The following is a 24,592-nucleotide window of genomic DNA, read 5'->3' as shown; positions in this document are numbered from 1 at the left end:
TCTCCTTCTTCTTCTTCTTCTTCTTCTTCTTCTTCTTCTTCTTCTTCTTCTTCTTCTTCTTCTTCTTCTTCTTCTTCTTCTTCTTCTTCTTCTTCTTCTCCTTCTTCTTCTTCATTGTCATCTTCTTCTTGTTTGAATGCCTAGTTGGTGAAGGAACTCTGTTGTCTTCCTCAGCTCTATCAGTGGCGTTTAACATTTATCATATAGATCATTTACACTATTCTCTTCCGCTCCATAAAGTACAAATCACCTGTTAGGCTTCTTTTGTGTACAAACACAGTTGAAATATCCGTCTCTTCATTAATTAGGTACTCATTCATTACAGAAGCGAATTTGGCAACTGGTGTACGCGCCTGATTTTATCCTTGCTATCCTTCTGATCACTGACTACACTCAATATGCCTTGATTGCTGTAACAAGAAGACTTACTTATCAGAACCAGCGACCACTTGAGCGTAACAACAGACATACTGTATAATATGGTCCTGTGGTAAGACACTCGCTTTCGGATCGCAAAGTCCTGGGTTCGAGCCTCCCTCGGCGTATAGTTGAGTCCTTGGAAAAGACTCTTTACTCACATTGTCTCACCGTACTCAGGTGTAAAACAAGTACCTGGCCGTTAAAAGCATTGTCTCTCCAAAATTGTAATATCACAGAACAGGCGTCATGTCACCTCCTACATGTTAAGTGTTACTGTTGGCCAGGGACAAGACAAGACATCGTATCTCTTAAATTATCTTGATTTTTCACATAACGCAAAATCCACCAAACGTGTTCAAACCGCTTTACAAGGGGTCCCTAGACAAAAGCAACACTTCTGATGAAGGACGAGACATGGCGCCTGTTAGGCGATATAACAAGTTGTCCGACAAAGACAATGCTGTTAACGACCAGGTGTTCATTTTACACATGAGTACGTTGAGAGAATGTGAGCAAAGAACCTTTTCCAAGAGGACTCAACCATGCTCGCCACTCAGAGCAGGGCTCGATCCTAGGACCTTCCGATCCGACTGCGAGTGTCGTACAGGTAGACCACATAACATAGCCCCACAACATCTTTCAATCACCGAGCCACAATTACTGGCAAAGAGTCATACTAATTCTTTAATCCCGTAGGATAATACTTGTTGCTTTGTTTCTATGAATGTTTATGAGAGGACGTGCTTGTCATGGCAGCAGCAGCTTCTTATGGTTCACACTATTATGTTATGACGATCGACCCAATCAGCAAAGTCCGGTCCGCATTCGTGCACCGTCGCGAACCCGCCCGGTAGCATCGTCACAACACACCTTTCGACTAGATGCTCTGCCGTTTCGGGTTCTTGCCCACAGCGTGGACATAAAGGACAGGAAGTTAGACCCCACTGATGTAACGCACCGGCCGTTAGGCAGCTCCTCGACCGAAGCCGATTCGCAGCTACCCAGTGTCTCCTCTTACTGGTATCAAAGCCTGGCAACTTCTCACCAAGCTTAGAGGAGTGTAGGTCCCCGCCCCCGCGAGGGATTGAATTCGTCCAAACCGACTTCCATCTCGTATGTGCAGCTCTGTCCGTAGTCAGGGATTCTGCGTACAAGGGTTGCCGGGACTTATTTCGGCTCGAAACGGGGGCACCGTTCATTATGCGCATGAGAGGGGTATCCCCATTCCCTCTCTCTTTGATCTTACTCAGCCAGTTTCCCGTAATGGTCTCCCTCCGGACATCGGGGGGCTGGATCGCTGCCATCACCGGGCCCCATTCTCTAGGGGTTGCTGCTAGCGTTCCCGACACTATGTGCATCGACTTGCGAAGTTTTACATCCACCTTCTCAACGTTTCTGCTTCTACCCCACACTGGAGCGCAATACTCCGCGGTGGAATAGCATAGTGCCAGGGCGGATGTTCTCAGGAGCGCTTGGCTAGCGCCCCAAGTCGATCCCGCCAGCTTCCTCAGAAGACTATTCCGCTTCTCTATCTTCCGGGCAACCCCTTCGAGATGAACCCGATAGGTAAGGCTGCGATCCAGCGTCACCCCTAGGTATTTTGGACGCGGCTCATATGGGAGTGGCTGGTCCCCGACTAGGACATTCAGTTTACGGGTGTGCCAACCACTGCATAAGTGAAATGCAGTGGCCACGGTTTTTGAAGTGTTCATCTTCAGGTACCACTTGTCAAAGTAGGATTTGAGTCTGGTGACGTCCTCGCTGAGTACGCTCTCGAGACGGGTCCACACTTTACTCTGAGTAACGAGTGCCCAGTCGTCTGCGTATCCCAGCCTCAGGGAGGAAGTGTTCGGCATATCGCTAATGTAAACGTTAAACAACATTGGCGCAAGTACCGACCCCTGAGGGACCCCATTCTTCAATTTCCTAACTTTGCTCGTGGCGTCTCCCAGCGCGACGTGGAATTGCCTTTCCCCTAAGATCGAAGAGAACAACTTCAAGGTCTTTTTGCACCTTATGATTTTTGCAAGTTTGAGCATTAACCCATCGCACCAGACCGTATCGTACGCCGCTGATAGGTCTATAAACACAGCACCTGTTTGCTGTTTTCTCTCGAACCCGTGCTCAATATGCTCTGTAAGGGCAATGACCTGCTCCGTGGTGCACCTCCCTTCCCTGAAGTCTGCCTGCTCAGGTGGCAGGGCAGCGTCTAGGACCGGCCCCCATCGGTTTAATAGAACACGCTCCAACAGTTTGTAAAGACAGCTCAGCAGCGATATGGGTCTGTAACTGTCTGCCTCCTTCGCCGGCTTCCCTGGCTTCAGGATGGCAACTATCTTCGCATGCTTCCACACTTGTGGAAGCTTTCCGTTTGCAAGGATGTCAGACATTGCCTCTGCTAGCCAGGCCCGTGCCCTGGGGCCCAGATGCGTCACCATATCGGGATATACACCATCTATCCCAGCTGCTTTGCCGTTCTTCACTTCGCTAATGGCTGCACCCACTTCTCGGGGACTGAACGGGGCCGTCCAGTCCGACTCCTCCGCAGGTAGCGAGTCCAAAATCGTACGGTACGCCTTGCGGACACCGCGCTCAAAAGCCTGATTAGGGACCCGCTTGCTACGGTTCTTAATATTCTTGGCAATTGTGTCTGCCTCGCATTCCGGTGCAGCCTTCGCGAAATTCCGATCTGGGTCCAATTTCTTTATCAAACGCCAAGCGTGGCGGCTGGAGTGTGTAAAGTCGAGACTTTCCACGGTCTCCTGCCACCGTTGCTTCCTTCCCTCTGCCAGAGACTGGAGTAGTCTATCGGCTGTGTCCTGGGACTGGGTCTGCTGGTACTCTCGGTACAGCTCTTCCGACTCTGCTGTCCAGCAAGGGGTGTAGAATTTCCGTTTGCCCCGTGGAATAGAGCGTTGAGCGCTCTTAACCAGTAGCCTACTAAATCTGGTTATAAATCTGGTCATGGCAAACTGTTGGTGGGAAATGAATAATGGAACAACTTCTTACAACTAACTTGACATATGGATGTCTTTTTCATCTACTTATATATCTAAATATTATGGCGGTGGTTGCTCTTCCACCATGATAATAATGATGATGGTGGTGATGATAATTATGATAAGGTTATAATAACAATAACGATGTTAATGAAGATGATGATGATGATTGTGATGATGATGATGATGATGGTGGTGACAATAATAATAATAATAATAATAATAATAATAATAATAATAATAATAATAATAATAATATAATAAATAATAATAATAATAATAATATAATGAATATATAATAATAATAATAATAATAATAATAATAATAATAATAATAATAATAATAATAATAATAATAATAATAATAAGACATACTACACACCAATATCTATTGTTTAATGTCTTTTTAGAGTTTCTTACAACGTTGTCAGTCATGTATTATTGTGAAAGTTCTAATTGTTCGTGATTTAACTATGGCTAGAATGAATGTTATCATATAATATCCCATAAAAGCCTAGACTTTATAATTTTGTTTCATCAAAATATGCATTGGACATCATCTAAATAAATCAAATGCCAAAATATCGGATGTAGTTTAAATGCTTACCTGGACAGGTTCAAAAAGACCACATAAAATATAATTTGAGTGACATGCAAAGCAAAGTTAGAACTCCCGGTGTAGCGATGCAGCGCATCGTCTTCACCCAATAGTCAACCATTGTAAAGCGTTATTAGTGGCTGAATAGGTGACAGTAATCGTGGAGAATTCTTGTCTCGATGGTGTGTCCTTGGATAAGGCGCTTTACACACATATCTCCACTCGACTCAGGCGTGAATGAGTATCTGGATTCGAGCAGTGACGGATATTGGTACAAAAAGAACGTCTAACAGGCGACTAGTACTGTATGAAATGGAAATATTTTTCCATATGACTTGCTGAGGAAATAAATGAGACATTGTGAAACTCATTGATTATGCTTAAAACAATGTACAGATAATTGGATAATACTTCACCTCTTTAAAAGGGACGAAATATTCTTTAGTCAGACCTTCAAGAACTTGTTATGAAGTCGTCAGATTACTTTTATTCTTGTCTATTAGAAATTTTCCTTGAGGTCATTCGTTGTTTGGCTAAAAATAAAATTTAATGTTGGCTTCAATTATTATAACACTCATCAACTGCTTTGATCACACTGAACTACATTGCACTGATTTATTTATCGTTCATCTTTTTTATATTTTTCAGCGTCCCTGTATTCTATATTTATCTCAGAGGACTTTGACGCCATTCTTCAAAACGCGTCATCAACCAGAACATTTCCTGCAGAGCATATACTCCAAGGAAATATCAACAGTCCGCTGGTGTCTGGAGAAAGGGAAGAGTTTGTTCTACGCATGAAATCTATGCAAAGTAACGAGACAGTTTATTTAAGTATAATTGCCATAGACAGTGCTGGAAACCCAGGGGAAGCTTCCAATGTGATTTCAATTTCCCCAGGAATACAGCTCTCTGTTCCCAGAGTGGCAGTCAACACGAGCGTGGAATTCCCCATGTTCGTCGTTGTAATTGTGGTAGTTACTATTTTCCTAATGGCGGTGATAATTCTCGGTTCTTGCCTCCTGATTCGGTCCCGGAAAATGAAGTCGGAGAAGATACACCAACTGCACGAAAAGCATGACCTTTCAAGGTCGTGTGTTTCATTGAATTTAGGTTTTATGAACTACATGTTTGAAGGTGAATATCGCAAACGAATGGAGGAAAGTCCCGAATCATGGAATGTGACGTAATTTAATCAACATTTTCTGAACTGACTGACCTTGACATTGTTGATAACTTTTTAACAATAAAAGAATGGATTTTCAACTGTGTGTTTTTAAAATCACTGACAGCGATTTTGTTCTTCTCTCGGATGAAAAGTTACACGTCTTCTTCGATGATTATAGGAAAGACATAAAATTTGGAATTGTGAATAAACCAAAAGATTTAATTTGGTAATGCTTTAAGTTGAAAAAACTGTTTTTAAAATTGACGGGGATTCATGCTTTACCCACTGGGAGAAAAGGACATTCCATAAAACTGTTTGTGTGTGTACTGCATGTTTTTTTTTAGCTATTTTGTGCAGAATTTTTTGTTTGCGGAATGGTGACGTATAATTTTGTAAACTTTTACGACCGGCTGTATTTTGTACAGTTTATTCCATTCTAGATTTTTGATGTAAATTTAACAGATCGGTCGTTACTTTGCCTGTTGCGAGGAAAGCATCAAACTAGTTTTGAAATGGCAAATTGTTTTTCCCCTCTCTTTTACTGGCTTTGTTGACTTAATAAATAAATATGTTTCTAAATTTTAATTGTAATAGCAAAAAGCGGCATATAAGCCTTGGAAAGAGGTCATATGCCTTTCTTTGTATCACATAAATCTACTAATGATTGATAGGCAAATTATCAAAAACAGGCTCTTTTATGTTAATAACAGGCATTCATGTGGGTCAGGAGGTACAACAAATTTGCGCGAAGTCATCTCTTTGTCCACAGAAAGAAATGATTTACACATGGTGTAACTCGAAGGAATACACACTTCCTTTTAACACATTCGAATTATTTTTGTAGAATTTGACTCCAATTCGGAGATATTATCTCAATACCCCATCCATTCATTTTGCAGTGAGAAAACGCTTTAAAAAGATCACAAAAGGGATTGTAATATAAAAATAAAAGAGTAACATCATCTCAAATATGTCCAGTTTGCGATGGTTTGTGGGAACTGCTAACGTTCCCCAATTTTTCAAAACTCACTCTGGCTTCAAAATAGTGTTTTCTGAGATATTTCATGAAAAAAAAAATCCATCAATTTTGTTATCTCGTATCACTTCTATGATTTTAACTGAAGTCACAAGCAGGTACCCGATCTACACACATTTTTGGCGACGTTCTTCCTCTTCTTCTTCTTCTTCTTCTTCTTCTTCTTCTTCTTCTTCTTCTTCTTCTTCTTCCTCTTCCATTTCTTTTTCTTCTTCTCTTTTACTGGCTTTTTTGACTTAATAAATAAAAATGTTTCTAAAGTTTGATTGTGATGGCCAAAAAGCGGCATATTATAAGCCTTCTTCCATTTCTTCTTATTCTTCTCCTTCTCCTCCTCCACATTATCCTTGCAACAGTAGCTGGTTCTTGATCAGAGAGTCCGAAACTACAGCGGGTATACTGATTTGAGACATTGATAAAGAAAAACTAATCAAATGTCTATAAGACTCAATACAATTATAGCCTTTTACATAACTAAATATCCTTATTCTCACTTTCAAGGATTTAAAAATTGCTTTTCACCACTCTATTGTACTCTGATTAAACACATTTTGAAAATTTTGGCCAGGAAACTTCAAAATTGTCCCCCCCCCCAAAAAAAAAAAAGTCTCAAAATTCCTTTTCTTTCATTAAGATGTATCGATTTTGAGATTTTTGGGGATAATTTTGACAAGTTTAGGCCATGTAAATCGATTGATTTTGTAGTTTAATGATTTCTGGCCAAACACATTTTTCTGACAGATCACAGCAACGACTGCCGAACTCCGAAATTTTCTTTTTGGCCAGACTTACTCGTCTTTCAATATCGATCGATTAAAATGACCCACCTCTTGTTGAAAATTCTCAAACCTGGGACTTCCTGGAATTCCTAGGTTTTAGAGTTTTTGACAAGATGTAGGGCATTTTAATCGATGATATTTGAAAGATAAGTTTTCTGGCCTACATTTCAAAAAATAAAATTTTTATTCGAAGTGCGGCAGCATGGACGAAAAGTCGTGGAAAATGAAAGATTGGAACTTGCTGATAATATTGATACTTTACAGTTCTGTGTTTTTGCCTTCCTTTGTTACTGTGTCCTATACTATTAAATTTATGTTCTTTGTGCTTATCAATTTTGTAAAAAATGTAATATTTTTGTTCCTTTTTTTTCTTGACTATATTTGCATTCTTTCTCACAAATCCTAAAATTTTCTCTGTTTTATAATACTAGTGTGGTACGATTCTATTTTAGTTTTCCTCGGCGTGGCCATTTTTTTTTTTTCGTCACGGCAGCAGCTTCTTATGGTTCACACTATTATGTTATGACGATCGACCCAATCAGCAAAGTCCGGTCCGCATTCGTGCACCGTCGCGAACCCGCCTGGTAGCATCGTCACAACACACCTTTCGACTAGATGCTCTGCCGTCTCGGGTTCTTGCCCACAGCGTCACGGCGAACTTTTGGAGGATTTAGAGTTTATAACAAAAGACAGTGTTAAATATACAATCGGACCAATTTGACCCTCTCCTTACCACCTGCAGCTAAATCGTCACATTTGTTACGACACAGTAGAGGGTCTATACATTTTTTCTTATTCAGATTTATTTTGTACATCACAAACTTTGAAGAATGATCTTTGTGTAATTAGTAAGAACATACGTTTGTTTTTAGAGAGATTGTTAGAGTTTAAAAAAATCAATTTTTCTCCTGGGTAAGCCTGTCATTTTGGGGAAAATAGGGAAAATGATCGGTAAGGAGAGAGAGTGAAACCTGCATCGTACTGATTAATTCCAAGGTTTCAATCGTATTCGTAGAGACACTAGATTTGGTAGTTGACAGAGAAACAAATAGGCTTCAACAGCCGTGACGTCACTTCCCTCGTAGTGACGCATAGTAACTTAGTAACTGGTTCTAAACTATCGGAACATCGGAATCCTATTACGTTATAGTTAATGTCGGACGGGGTGATCATAATGAAAATATGCCAGAGATTATTTGTTGATTGTTTCTAGTTGAACCTCAAACAATGATATTTTGAAGTATCAGTCGAGCCACAAGGCTCCAAGAACCGGAGTTTATCCCGTTTTTTATTGCTTTTATGTTTAGCATTTGCTTGCTATTCTTTTGATTGGACGCCAGTCTACCGCAAAGTACTTTCCGCCAGATATAAAACTTATTTCCTTTTTCATTATGTTTTCATACATATGATATCATGACCCGACGCTATAAGTTAATATCATGTCGGAGTGAAATGGGTGACAAAAATGTCATTGTCATAAAATTCGTCACAAAAATATTCTATTAGAGACTAATTCATTTTGAAAAATTCCGGAAATAATTTGTTTTCATTAGTTATTTTCTCGGTAAAGTAATGAAAAATAAACGAAAAATTGGTAATCTAGCACCGATAGAATAGAAGATAGTGTGTGGAAAAAGTTGACACTAAGCCCCTTTGTTTTTGACACTTTAAAAAGCTTTAACTACTATGATATTGATGCTAGATCATCAATTTTTGTTTATATTTCATTGTTTCATAGTTCAACCCATAGATACTTTTGAAAACATTTTTTTCCTAAATTTTAAAAATAACTTATTTTTGGAGTATTTTTAAAATGGCGAACGTCACAAAAACGACCTTTTGGCCCAGCCTCGATTACACTTCCAATGAGAATATATGAATTTTGGGTTTATTCTGTCTTTGAAACTGTAATTCTACTCAATAAAAAAACATAAACTCAACCTAAGTTTCATATTTCATTTTGACTGGAAATTCAGGTTTTCAAACCCAATGTCACTCCGATATAAAACCGTTTTGAGACAATGGGTCACATATTATCTACAATTTATTTTCTCTTCTTGACAACTGACTTTCTGTCAATGACATTGCGAGTCCGAATAATTGTAAAATAAATTTGTCTACGAGATAATACCGTTTCGAGATGGTGGTCACATATTATCTACAATTTTATTTTTGTCGACAACTTTCATTCTGTCGATGACATTAAAAGTCCGAATAACGTTTTTCTCACAACTTACTTTCTGTCGATGACAATAAAAGTCCGAATAACGTTTTTCTCACAACTTACTTTCTGTCGATGACATTAAAAGTCCGAATAACGTTTTTCTCACAACTTACTTTCTGTCGATGACATGAAAAGTCCGAATAACGTTTTTCTCACAACTTACTTTCTGTCGATGACATTAAAAGTCCGAATAACGTTTTTCTCACAACTTACTTTCTGTCGATGACATTAAAAGTCCGAATAACGTTTTTCTCACAACTTACTTTCTGTCGATGACATTAAAAGTCCGAATAACGTTTTCCTCACAACTTACTTTCTGTCGATGACATGAAAAGTCCGAATAACGTTTTTCTCACAACTTACTTTCTGTCGATGACATTAAAAGTCCGAATAACGTTTTTCTCACAACTTACTTTCTGTCGATGACATTAAAAGTCCGAATAACGTTTTTCTCACAACTTACTTCGTCGAGACATTAAATCCAATAACGTTTTTCTCACAACTTACATTCTGTCGATGACAATAAAAGTCCGAATAACGTTTTAAAAAAAATTCTCTCGACGTTACAAGTCCAAATAATATAAATTAAATTTGCCTGCACTTTTCCAAATTTGTAAATATTATTATTATTATTATTATTATTATTATTATTATTATTATTATTATTATTATTATTATTATTATTATTATTATTATTATTATTATTTATTATTATTATTATTATTATTATTATTATTATTATTATTATTATTATTATTATTATTATTATTATTATTATTATTATTATTATTATTATTATTATTATTATTATTATTATTATTATTATTATTATTATTATTATTATTACCATTATTATTATTATTATTGTTATATGTAATACTTACCCATTGTGATTTTAAACATTATACATTATAGAAAATGTTTTATATTATATTAACCAAGTAAATATACTTCGTTATTATTTTTTCATATTTTTATATACTAAATTCCTATTTATTATCAGTTCTTATGTCCCTTTGGCATGCATGTAAGCTTTATACAAAGATTTATGTATGAAAATATTCTGTATGTCAACGTAAATAAACTGTGAATCCATTTTGGCTTACTACATATAATATAAAAATGGCTTAAAACAATATTCATTCTGGCTACATTTATTTCAGCTAGTAATACCTCGCGTGTTTAATCAGAGCGCCCCCCCCCCCCCCCTATATTTAAGCTTTTAAAAATACATTGAGCATTTATATAGCGCAATATCCACTAAACGTGCTCCAAGCGCTTTGCAAGGGGTCCCCAGCCACCAGCAACACTTAACATGTAGGACGAGACATGATACCTGTTAGGCGATGTTACATTTTTTCCCGGACAGAGACAACGCTGTTAACGGCCAGGTACTTGTTTTACAACTGAGTACGGTGAGAGAATGTGAGTAAAGAGCCTTTTCCAAGGACTCAATTATGCGCCGTCAGGGACTCGAACCCTGGACCCTCGGATCCGAAGGCAAGTGTCATACCACAAGACCAGATAGCCGCACATCAAATCTTGAATAGGTCTACTTAGCACATCTCATCTTATGGCAGCAACAACTTATGGTTTCACTAAAACGTTATATAGCAAAATATCCACTAAACGTACTCAAAGCGCTTTACAATGGGTCTCCAGCCACCAGCAACATGTAGGACGAGACATGACGCCTGTTAGGCGATATTATATTTGATTTTCAGACAGAGACAACGCTGTTAACTCGTTTTACACCTCAGTACAGTGAGAGAATGTGAGTAAAGAGCCTATTCCAAGGACTGAACTATACGCCGCCAGGAACTCGAAGCCAGGACCTTTGATCTAAGGGCGAGTATCATAACACAAGACCACATACACGATATCACATTTTTTTTCCACGGATAGAGATAGCGCTGTTAACGGCGAGGTACCCGTTTCACACCTAAATACGGTGAGAGAATATGATTAAAGAGCCTTTTCCAATATATTCAACTATACGCCGCCAAGGACTCAAACCCAGGGACCCTCCGATCACTAGACCACATTATAGCTGCACATGGAATCTTGAACACGTCTACTTAGCACATCTCATCTTATGGCAGCAACTTCTAATGGTTTCATTACAACGTAATAATGATCCGCTCAATCTGAAAAAAAAATTGTTTCCACTTTCCACACTCACCAAGCGTTCGGAATACGCCAGACTTACTTACTTACTTACTTACTTACTTATCCGAACCAGCGACCACCTGAGCTCTGGCCCTTCGGTCTTGTGCCATGACGTCTTTTGTAGTTGTTCCATGTGACTCTACAGTGTAAATTACTGATGCTTGGATTTGGTGGGAGGAATGTGCATCTCAGATCTTCAAGAGGTTGACATTCAAGAAAGTGGTGTGTTACTGTTTCATTGGGGTATTGACATAAGGGGCAGGAAGGGGATGTGTCTTTTGTAATTTTGCTTAAATGGCTGTTGAGCGGTATGTGCTGTGTTCTCAGTTGAAAGATGATGCTTTGCTGGTGTCTTCTGAGCTTATTTAGGTAATACGTCAGACAGTTAGGCGTCAGGATGCAAAATTTGACCAGATCCTCTGTATTTTCCGGACCATTCCTGCTTCGACTGCAAGTGGGCGACGCCACTAAGTCCCACTGGTGCCGAGTGACTGCCTTAGTCATGATCGCCACCAAATTAGAGCATTTATATAGCGCAATATCCACAAAACGTGCTCAAAGCGCTTTAGACAGAGTTCCTAGTTAACCGCAGCACTTAACTTGACGCCTGCTGGGCGATATTACAATTTTTTTCCGGCAGAGACAACAATGTTTACGGTCATGTACTCATTTTACACCTGACTGTGGTAAGAGAATATAAGCAAAGGACATTTTCCAAGGGCTCAGCAAAGCATTGCTCAGAGCGGGACTCGATCCCTGGACCTTCCTATCCGAAGGCGAATATCATACTACTAAACCACATAGCCGCAATTATAATAATAATAATTATCATTATCTTCATCATCATCATCATCATCATCATCATCATCATCATCATCATCATCATCATCATCATCATCATCATCATCATCATCAATACGATTACTATTATTTATAAAAGCTTGGTTCTACCTATCGCACCCCTTGATACTAAGCTTAGATAACAAGATTTATTTACTTTTATCTATTTCTGTCACCTCTGGACAATCTATTTAAATCGAGACTGAGGACAGAAATAGCCCCTACGACAAAGACTGCCTTAATCTGGACACAGATAACATTGTGTACACACAACACAGGCCATTCGACGTGCGCATTGAACTGGAATGAACGGTGTGTGACCAAAATAGCAATTTCGATAACTAACTGACTGTTATTCCAAGTGCGGATATGTTGTCTTGTTGTATAACCCTCACTTTCTGATCGGAAGGTCTTGGGTCCGAGTCCCATCTCAGCGGCGCATAGTTGAGTTATTGGTTTAAAGCTCTTTATTCGCCGTACTCAGGTGTAAAATGAGTAGGCTGGCAGTTAACAGCGGGGGAAAATTGTAACAGGCGTCATGTCTCGTCCTACATGTTGGGTGTCGATGTTTACTATGGATCCCTTGTAAAGCTCAAGTTAGAATCTCCCCCCCCCCCCCTCTCTTTCTCTCTTCTATCCCTCCTCTCTCTCTCTCTCTCTCTCTCTCTCTCTCTCTCTCTCTTCCACTCTCTATTTCTTTCTCTCTACAGTCTTAATACTGCTTATTCAGGAATATCATTGTCGTCCAACTTACAAAAATCCCATTAAGATTAATTATCTAGTATTCTGGATTTAGACCTGCCGTACTCTCCTAATACCTAGTACAATCACCGACGCATATCTGACAACTTTCACATTGTGTTTGTTTCAAAACCTGGGAAAAACAGCAAGACGAAAGTTAAAATAGACACTACAAATTGATGATATTAGTGTTTTGTAAAGTGCGTAAAAAAGCAAAACAAAACTAAACATCATTTTTCAACAAGGATTATACGCTTTGATTTGATATCTACAAGACACAATCAAATCCAAAACACAACTTTGGAGAAATTAATGACGCGACGGTACAGTGCATTGTTTATCAGACGGGCCGGTGCGTTACGGGTTAGAGGTTATTCATATAATAATAATTTGACGTGAATGAACGTCAGAAATCACAACGGAATTTCCACAAAGAGATAAACAAACACAAGACTTACGTACTAGGAGAAGCTTGACTCATTTCCTTATTTCTCTCCGACCTCAAAGTCCTTGATATTCACACGTACAGGGTGTCAATGCATTCAATATTTCAGAATTGCTGTATCTCAAATATTTATGATTTTTGTTGTTGCTGTTATTGAAAACAATCAATTCGACTTTGAGCGTCTTAAGCTTACATTAAAGTAACAAACTATCAAAGTGACAAATATCAAAGTGACAAATATCAAAGTAACAAATATCGCAGTAACAAATATCAAAGTAATACATATCAATGTAACAAATGTCCAAATAACAAATATCACAGTAACAAATATCAAAGTAATAAATGTCAAAATAACAAATATGAAAGTAACAAATATCAAAGTAACAAATATCATCGTAACATATATCAAAATAACACATTTCAAAGTAACAAATATAAAAATAACAAATATCAAAATAACAAATATCAAAGTAACAAATATCCAAGTAACAAATATCAAAGTAATACATATCAAAGTAACAAATGTCAAAGAAAGAATATCACAGTAACAAATATCAAAGTAATAAATGTAAAAAAAAAAAACAAATATCAAAGTAACAAATTTCAAAGTAAAAAATATCATCGTAACAAATATCACAGTCACAAATATCAACGTAACAAATATCAAAGTAACAAATATCAAAGTAACAAATACCAAAGTAACAAATATCAAAGTAACAAATATCATCGTAACAAATATCAAGTTAAGAAATACCAAAGTAACAAATAGCAAAGTAACAAATACCATCGTAACAAAGATCAAAGTAACAAATACCATCGTAACAAATATCAAAGTAACAAATACCATCGTAACAAATATCATAGTAACAAATACCATCGTAACAAATATCAAAGTAACAAATACCATCGTAACAAATATCAAAGTAACAAATACCATCGTAACAAATATCAAAGTAACAAATACCATCGTAACAAATATCTTCGTAACAAATATCAAATTAAGAAATACCAAAGTAACAAATATCAAAGTAACAAATACCATCGTAACAAATATCAAAGTAACAAATACCATCGTAACAAATATCTTCGTAACAAATATCAAATTAAGAAATACCAAAGTAACAAATATCAAAGTAACAAATACCATCGTAACAAATATCAAAGTAACAAATACCATCGTAACAAATATCAAAGTAACAAATACCATCGTAACAAATATCAAGGTAACAAATATCATCGTAACAAATATCAAAGTAACAAATACCAAAGTAACAAATATCAAAGTAACAAATACCATCGTAACAAATATCAAAGCAACAAATACCATCGTAACAAATATCAAAGTAGCAAGGGGATTTTGTTGACAACCCACTCGAGGTGTGAATCTTCTGGCTTCGAGAAATCGAAATTTTCGAGATACATCCACTAGTCAGATCACGAACTATGTTTGTATAAGCTATCTACGCAAATAAAGACTAAGCTGAATCATTTTGGCGCTAAAAGCAGAGTCATCAGGTTAAACAAGATTTCGTAAACACGAGAAGGGGATTGAACGGAGACGATATAAGACGGGACATTTTGTAATCTTGTTTAAGATTTACAACTTACTACTATCAAACCAACCCATTCTTGCCAATGTCAGAATAACACTAGTTGATGTGTGATAGCATTTTAGGTTTAACTCATTCTTGTGTACACTGAATTCTTATTCTGCAGATAACCATACACAGTCGGACATTGGTTTGACAAAAAAAAAAAAAAAAGACACGGTCAAAGAAAAACACATAGTATATCTGAGAATAGACGTATCTAATTAGTCAATGAATTAGAAAAAAAAAAGAAAAAAGAAGACAAATACTAATTTGTTCGTTTGATTTCTAATATTATTATTTTATTATTACAAAAGTGCTGAAAGAAAAACATTCAAATTGGCAAACATTTAAGTTAAGCATCACGGAACTCATCAACATTGAAACCATTTTCAAATACAACACCTCGTAATGGATATCGTATAAACAGAATTTGATGATTCTTGACACAATAATCTATCGATCCATGACATTTTAGTTACACTGTATATTTATTTACCTATTTTGCTACACACGCTATTTCTTACAGTCCAGTGTCAGAAAATATCAAAATCCAAAAATGCTCAGAGTTCAAGATTTTGTTGGAAAATTGTTAATTCTATCGGCCATCTTAATAACAGTGGCCTGTTTTCTAAGTGAGAATTTGCCAGAGGACTCGTGTGTATGTACGACAGAGGCTGCCGGGGTTTCTAGAAAAGGTAATATCAAGATTTAATCAAAATTTAGCTATACTCTTTGAAACGAAAAGAAAGATATAGCAGACTGCTGGGTTAAAAAAATATTTTTAAAAAGGTCCCATTATGGTAAAGATTGATTACCAATCAGAAATGATAACAAGACTAAGGTGGCGACCTCACTCTTTGCGTTAAAGTGTGTGGCGATCGGTAAAGATGATGTTGAGATAGTTGACTATTTTAAATATTTAGGAATAACCATTGATAGTTCCCTCAATTTCTCTCAACATATTAATATAATTTCTAAGAAAGTTGCCCAAAGATTATACATCCTAAGGAAATTGAGAACATTTCAAGTAAGGAAGAAAACTATGTTAAGAGTTTATGACTCATTGATTAAAAGTGTAATTGCGTTTGGCTGCACCATATGGTTTGGAGGATGCCGACTTAAAGATAAATCAAAAATTTCAAAATCTATCAAAGAGGCATCAAAAATAATAAACCATCCTCTTGATGGAGTAGAAAGAATTCATGGAAAAGCAATAGAAAGGAAAGCATTCTCAATTACCAACAATAAAAAACATATTTTATACCATGAATTTAGTCTTTTACCATCTGGGAGAAGGTTTTGTCAGATTAAATGTAGAACTAACAAGTATAAATCAACGTTCGTTCCATCAGCAATAAAAATTTTGAATATTTCATATGGTACAGAAAAACCAAGGATTGATTCGTTGACTGATTAGCTGATTAATTTATTTAATGTAAGATTAACTGACCAATTGATAATGATGATAATTTTTGGTGTCGAATTGCCACAATCGTAACAAATTGAAAACGAAATGAATATGTTTATGTTGTGTATATCGCACGTGTGAAAGAAAGAAAGAGAGAGAGAGAGAGAGAGAGAGAGAGAGAGAGAGAGAGAGAGAGAGAGAGAGAGAGAGAGAGAGAGAGAGAGAAAATAAGAGGGAGTGAAATATCTGTTCAATCTTAGTTATCGTTTAACATTATAACAAGTGTAACTAAATGACAAATTGCCATATTTATGGACAATAAAGATCTATTATTATTATTATTATTATTATTATTAACTATAGCAACTATGGTCATCTTGAACTAGGCATATTTTTATCACAATTATATAATATATAATATTGCTAGCAGAACTTAAAGAAGGTGTTATGTGATCTTGGCATTTATCTCTAGCAGGAGGGTGCAAAAAGTGTAGTAGCATGTCCAAGAATTGACACCAGTTATAAATGAAAAAAAAACCCAACCTAGTCACATTTAGAAAATATTTGTTAATGTCCGCGTATTTCATAATTTTCTAAATAAAGTATGATTCTAGTTAATGACAAAGGAATTGGATTCAATAGTCTGATGTCACGTCGCCCAGCAACGGCGGCCATCGTGGTTCTAAACAAAGAAGATTGGTACTTTTTATTCTTCATGCTGGCTAGAACTTTTCATGTCTTGTGATCGGAATGTATAAAAGTTAAAACATGATCATATTTATAATGTTTTTCTCCTCTGGATACACTTTTATGCTCGTCGGAGAAATGTTTCATAAGGGCGTCCGCCATTGTTCCGATAGTTTAGAGCCAGTTACTAAGTTACCATGCGTCATTACGAGGGAAGTGATGTTATGACTGTTGAAGCGTAATGTCCATTGTCAGCTATTTATGGCTTTACATTGTTTGTAAAAGTGTGATAAAAATTCTCCACATTATATAAGCCAATATTCAAGAATTTAACCAGCTAACACATATTTAAAAATTTGGCCAGAAAACTCATCCTTCAAAAATGGATCGATGTATATGACCGTAGTCTTGGGAGAAACTTTCAAACGTGGGAAATCGCGAGGTCTCAGGTTTGATAATTCTACCAAGATGAGGGTTATTATTATTATTATTATTTAAATTCTTCTTCTTCTTCTTCTTCTTCTTCTTCTTCTTCTTCTTCTTCTTCTTCTTCTTCTTCTTCTTCTTCTTCTTCTTCTTCTTCTTCTTCTTCTTCTTATTATTATTATTATTATTATTATTATTATTATTATTATTATTATTATTATTATTATCCATCACTTCAGCCGGATACCAACACCTTATTGTGATGTACCTGTCTCCGGGTACGTGTGTACAGACAGCCGGTGGGGTCTCTAGAATTTATGGGACAAGCTGGTACAGCCTTAAGTATCAATCAGAGGTAAGCATGGGATATTCCTTGGAATCTTGGAATTCGTTTCTCTGTTTTACAGAATATAAACCCCAAGGTTTCATTATAATATTTGTAACCGACACATTACCTATGCAACAATAATCTTGTCGATGGGTTTAAGATCAATTTTGTGAAAACTACGGCAAACGATATTATTATTATATCCGATATTAACTCACTCATCCCTTTCACCGACAATATCGGTAGTTTACATGGGTTTACTTTTATCCCATACCTATTTATTACATTTTTCTGAGACAAATTATAAGCGTAGTATGGAAGCTAATGTTTTTAGTGTTTGCATGTTAATGGTAGCTCATTTTTAATACATTTCTTTTTCCATTTTTTAAAAGTAGCAAACTTCTCTAGGATTGAGTGAGTTAAGGCATAATAGAAAAACAAAAACAAATACAAAAAACACACACACACTCCCCCCCCCCCCCCCAAAAAAAAAAAAAAAAGAACAAAATACAAAAAAGAACAACAAACAAATAGAAAACAAAATTTTAAAAATTAAAATAAGGAACCAGCTCTTCCCCCCCCCCCCACCTTCCCCCTTCCACACAAAAAAAAAAACAACACAACACACACACACACACACACACACACACACACACACATACACACGCATAAATAAAAAAAAGAAGCGAAGCATCCCAAAGCATGATCCTAAGGTCGTGCAGTAGCATTGATTGGAAACTTGGTTGAAATTTCAAACCAAGGAGTTCAAGAATCGTGTAATAAATAATAAAAGCAAACGATATTGTCCATTCTAACTGTCAGTCAGTTTCGTGTTATATGAACCACTGTTCGTATCTTAGTCACAAACGTCTTGGAATCGTTCAATACTAAATGATTTAGTGGTGAATAATCTGTCACCCCATGTTTGTCATTTTTAGACAAATCAGAAATGTATTGGAAGATTTATAGTGTAAAACACGAGATCCGTAGTTTACCTAATATATATATATATATATATATATATATATATATATATATATATATATATATATATAATATATATATATAAATATATTATATATATCCAGCGCGTGGCGTATTGACGGCGTATGGTGATGCCATGATTAGAAGAAGAAAAAAAAATCTAAAACAGTGAACACGGTTAAGAGGAGAGAGCACAGGTTAAAAACTCTCTTTTTTGGAAGGGTGGGGGGAGGGTCGATTGCTTCTACGAGTGGACAAAACTCCCAAAAAACAAATAATTCGTGAAAACATCAAGCCACAACACTGAGATACAAGTCCCGTATGAAAAGGTCTTTGTAATTATTCTTTGTCCACCATTTAAAGGATTGGTTTTGGTCGATAATGCAATCAATATGTGATAAATGTAAATCAAAAGAGGAAAAAAAAACCTATGACAGAAATTACTTACTTTTAGTACTTGTGAAGAAAATCTGCACGGCGATGTTTCATCTCTGCAAATCTTTTTATAATGTGTTTATTGAAATTTGGAATGGCATCTATTTCAGCTTTGTGAATTGACAGAATCATTAACGAATTTAACCGCTCTGGGTTTCATTGAATTTTGCAAGAAATTTTTCACTCTTTTAAGGGTGCTAAAACAACGTTCAATACGATGGAAGTGGTTAAGGTCACTATAGCCTATAGATGTCCATGATTTGTCAGTGTTTGTTGTATCTGTAAAAAGTAGACAATAAAAACAAAAGAAACGTTTTTTTTTCTAAACTAACTGTGAGCCATTCATGCCTGTCATACCATGTCACTGAAAAAGAGCGTTTTCGAGATTTCCACACCTGTGTTAATTCAAAATCAGTTGGTTGGTGAGGAACTAGTCTTTTTATTTCTAATTTGTCATCTAGTGTCAATCTCCCAAACGGTCGGTGAAGTAAAGAGTCAACTTGATTCATTGCAATTCATTGTTTAACAAAACAAAACTTCAAAGTATATCTCAAATAATGGAAATCAGTGGACTGCGATTAATGATTGCACAAATAAAAGGTAGATTCAGATCTTAAAGCATCACAAAGAAAAAATCACTCCACTTAAGTACTTAAAAATCTAAAAACACACCAAAGTATAACTGTTGACAATCTTCGCTTTCTTTCTCTGACTCACACAAATACACACGCACAAACAAACACACACACACACACACACAAATAAACACTCATACACACGTAACCATCAACTCGGCACTACAAGCAAGAAAAATGTTGGTAAATTCGTCCACAATGCTTCGTTGCAAAGAATTACTTTATTCAATAATCGTGAAAAAGAGTTGGGGGGGGGGGGGGGTTTATATGTCATATTTTTAAGTTTTATGTTGTCTTTCTTTGCTGCTTATAAATAAACTTGACAATGATCAGTGTTTTTGACAGTTAATGTAATATTTTGGATGGCCGAAGTTACCCTAATTTGGCGCATCCCCCCGTCCAACGGTGGAGCTCTCAGATCCTGGCACAAGTCGAGGGGTTTTCCGCTATTTGAAGATAGTATAATTCGACCTAGTTTCTCGCTCAATCAGCTGTCGCGATACTAAAGGATAGAGCATTAATCTGGAGCTTGGATTGCTTTGCACCACGGTGTTTGATTTAGTCACTACTTCGCGGAGTGATGTCACCAACACACGAGTCGGCGCAGTGCGTGATTCGGAATCTTGAATAGAGTGGGGACTAAAAAGGCAGTATGTTGTTGACGAGTTGGCGAAAGACAGTGGAGTTAAAATTTCTCAGTTTTATTTTTAATTAAATTATGCTGTTAATGATTTTTAAAAGATTGGCACGGTGCCTGGCACCATTCGATCCAATGGCCCCACGCCACTGAAATGTATATATCACACAATAAATATTAGTATAGAACTTTCGAAACGCGGGTATGCCTAGATACAGTACTCGTTGGTTTCTAGCGCGCCGAATTCCAGCATGATTGGCAATACAGAACGCTGGAGAAGGGGTAGCCGAATATTATCAACATAATAAGTCGTTACGTCCCATGACCAACGGATTTCGGGACGCTCGGATTCTAGCACGATTTTTGGATTCTCCCAACAGCGTACTGTACCATACAATTATAAGGTGATTTAGATACATTGGTATTATCATTTTGACATAGTCTGATCAAGATTGAGCTTTTATATAGGGCAATATCCACTAGGGGGACGAAGTGGCCGAGTGGTTAAGGCATTGATTGCACTGTGACCCGGAATGACCCGGTTTCGATCCCCGCTTCAGGCACTTTCGTTTTTTTCCTTGATCAAGATTATTAACCCCCACGTTGGAAACCATGGGTGATTCCTGTTGACATCGGACATCTTGTTTGATGAGTTATCTATATTCCTTCGTGGAATGCCTAGGCGACGATATCTTATGGTGTCGAGGCGGAAAAGGCATGATTTAATTTTTTCAAATATCCACTAAATGTGCTCAAAGCGCTTTACACGGGACCCCTGTCCAACAGCAACATTTAACATTTAGGACAAGACATGACGCCTGTAAGGCGATATAATTTTTTCGGACAGAAACAACGATGTTAACGGCCAGGTACTCATTTTACACCTGAGTACGGTGAGAGAATGTGAGTAAAGAGACTTTTCCAAGGACTTAACTATGAGCCGAGCGAGGCTCGAACCCAGGACCTTCCGATTCGAAAGCGAGTGTCATACCACAAGACCAAATAGCCGATTGAAAATTTTGATTCTTGTCCAAAAAAGGATTTCACAAAGTCATGTGACTGTATCAAGAACCGCACTTCCACAACTGAGGGCTCTATACAGTGTTATTTCCACTGAAACTATCAGCTGTAAATCATAGCTGGGAGACACAGAAAGGTCGGATACAAATTCCAATCGTCGGTTCCGGCGAATTTGTTGTATCAGACTTTCACTGCAACCACCACCACCATTACTACTACTACTACTACTACTACAATTATTACTACTACTGCTACTATTACTACTACTACTACTACTACTACTACTTCTACTACTACTACTACTACTACTACTACTACCCCTACTACTACTACTACTACTCCTACTACTACTACTACTATCCTCCTCCTCCTACTACTACTACTCCTACTACTACTTCTTCTTCCACTACAACGAACAACTTCTCCACCACCACTCTTACTACAACAACTAATTGTTGAATCTATAACATAGAGGATAATCACCTGCCACTAAAACCACCACCAGGACAGTACAACATTATCACTATAGGCATTATGCCCTGCCAGCACGACCGTCACACATCACGACTATAATATAATCATCCCTATATTCATACTTAACTAGATACCTTTTTAACACTAACTTCAACAACACATTTATCATTTGTAAATCCTACAGATTGTTTGGTGTTCAGGGAAATACCTTAGCAACGGGACACTGTCAAATGGTAAGAAAACAGATGTGTGAGTAGCTTGTTGTTCGAATGAAAACATTCCTTTATTTGAGAAAAGAACAGTCGAGTCTGATTAAACCTAAAAATGCTTCATCCCCATTCTTCTTCTTCTTTACCGGTCTCTTCTTCTTTCTTCTTCTCCTCCTCCCCATCCTTCTTTATATTCTGTTCATTATTACTATTCTTCTTCTTCTCAATAATAATAATAATAATAATAATAATAATAATAATAATAATAATAATAATAATAATAATAATAATAATAATAATAATAATAATAATAATAAATGATTATGGTGATGATGATGATAGTTATTATTATTATCATCATCATTATTATTATTATCAGTCATACTAGAATTATAATTATCTTCATCATCCTCATCATCGTCGTTTTCCTTATCACATAATCATAATCCTCATCATCACCATCGTCGTCGTCATCATTACCATCATCATCACCGTTATCACTATTCATAATTAAAATATGTGCGTTGTTACAATAATGAACAAAAGAGTGATGTCACAAAACTGGTTCCTATCTCATTGGAAGCGTAAAACTACTCTTACTGAGGACTGGGTGCATAACTTGTGTAAATGATCTTCTGGTTTCAGAGTGATAGCATCTTAGTTTCTGGTGGTCTAAATATATAGGTACTAGTCAATAAATATCATCCATCTTCGCTCTTTTACGTCCCGCAATACTTAGAATCTGCCTATAGGGAATGAGATTAGCGGAAGAGTAGCGTCCCTTGATTGGAAGTCACCTTACAGAGAGAACGTCAATTTGGTTTTGAAGTGTCTCAAGTCTCAAGCCGCTTTCATCGGAAGCGAGGACGAGAGACGCATGCGCACAACCAACATGACGTTCTCTCTCTAATAACTTTTCCGCCGGTGATGTCACAGACTATGGGTGAAGTCCAATCAAGGGACGCTACTCTTCCTCTAATCTCATTCCCTATAAATCCTGCAAGCCAAGAATACGTTATGCCACCTTAGAATTCAATATTCTACCTTTCATTATCTGTCTACCGAAAGACTGATTACATCACTCACTCACTCAATCCTCTCCGGGCCTGCTACTGCTGGCACTTGAGGCGATGCAAGGGATCTCCACCTGGTCCTGTCAGCAGCTATTCTTGGGGCCATCTCGAGAGACAGACCCCTCTGTTTTAGGTTCCTCTCTACGACATGTCTCCAAGTCTCCTTGGGGCAGCCTCGCTTCCTCTTTTCTTGGGCTGTCCATATCAGAGCCTTTCTTATCAGTGTTTCATCAGGTCTCCGACAGACATGCCCCAACTATTACATACATACTTCCAATGATTTTAGAACCGGAAAAGTAGGTGTGACGTCACGACTTTTCTTCCCTATTCCAAGGCTTTTAAATATAGATTGCAATGACTACATACATGACTTGCATTTTATTCCCCCCCCCCCCCCCAGATATCTGTGTCATTTCATGAGAAGGCTAAGTAAGACGGGTTTGAATCAAAGTCAAAGCCATGCCATGAATTGAATGATGATTACCTACTGCTGCTGTGATTTCTACACTCGTAGTCGTAGTCGTAGCGAACGGATTATTTGTTCGTCTTAACAGATCGGCGTTTTATGCCGATTGCTTCTTCCTAAACAATAAAGTTGATTACAATTATAATTAATGTGCCCAAATGAAAAGTGTTTCTTCGCTTTTTAAAAAATAATAATATGACAAAACTGTTTTTTTTTTTTTTGTTATTAATGGTTTTACGGCGCTTGCAACACATTAAGGTCATATCAGCGCCAGTAAAAAGGAAGAAAATGGGATAGTAAAAAGTTCTAGAATTACAATTAAACCACAAAAGAAAAGGTAAGACAAAGGGGAATTGGTTCAAATAGGGAACAGATGTAGATTCCAAGAGCACACCGTCAAAGTACTTAGTTTGAGATACCTAAAAGTCTCACCCAGACACAAGCACAGGTCCCAACTAAGAGGAATACACTCAAACGTTTACCAATCATATAATATAATATGTAAACTAAACATAATACAATGCATAACAGAGAGATGATTTACAAGGAAAAATAAAATCATCTCCCAAAACTACACTATACATTCGACTGTTTCCCTCTCAGGCCAGGAATTCCAGCCAGGGTCAGGACAAAACCAAGTAATCTCATTCCAAGACAACGAGGGAAACAATTGGAAAAAGGGTATGGGGGGATAGAAGACACAGCATGTACCTCCATGCCCACTATGGGAGAATATGACAAAACAAATAAATAAACAACTACAAAAATACAAAAGGTGGTCCTTCAGAGCCATTAGGCA

The 24,592-nt window shown here is 37.0% G+C and overlaps 1 protein-coding gene and 1 long non-coding RNA gene across 3 annotated transcripts in view; both read left to right on the top strand.

Moving 5' to 3' along the window:
- Positions 1-6,113, top strand: part of LOC144975287 (calcium-activated chloride channel regulator 4-like) — a 56,814-nt gene extending 50,701 nt beyond the window's left edge. The window contains 1 exon segment of the mRNA XM_078919233.1: positions 4,666-6,113. Coding sequence (XP_078775359.1) covers positions 4,666-5,207 — 542 coding nt within the window. The 3' untranslated portion in view covers positions 5,208-6,113.
- An 8,857-nt stretch (positions 6,114-14,970) lies between these two features.
- On the top strand, positions 14,971-23,952 carry LOC144975726 (uncharacterized). 2 transcript variants are annotated; one of them, XR_013645976.1, is made up of 5 exons: positions 15,016-15,056; positions 15,326-15,706; positions 17,772-17,887; positions 22,230-22,278; positions 23,728-23,952. It is a non-coding gene; the product is annotated as an uncharacterized LOC144975726 (long non-coding RNA). The 2 variants fall into 2 exon arrangements; XR_013645975.1 differs by having other exon boundaries at positions 14,971-15,706.
- Positions 23,953-24,592: the final 640 nt, after the last annotated feature.

Source organism: Berghia stephanieae, chromosome 6, assembly GCF_034508935.2.
Source record: "Berghia stephanieae isolate SIO BIC M18660-M18661 chromosome 6, UCSD_Bste_1.3, whole genome shotgun sequence".
NCBI lineage: Eukaryota > Metazoa > Mollusca > Gastropoda > Nudibranchia > Aeolidiidae > Berghia > Berghia stephanieae.
This window is presented reverse-complemented; position numbering and strand designations above follow the sequence as displayed.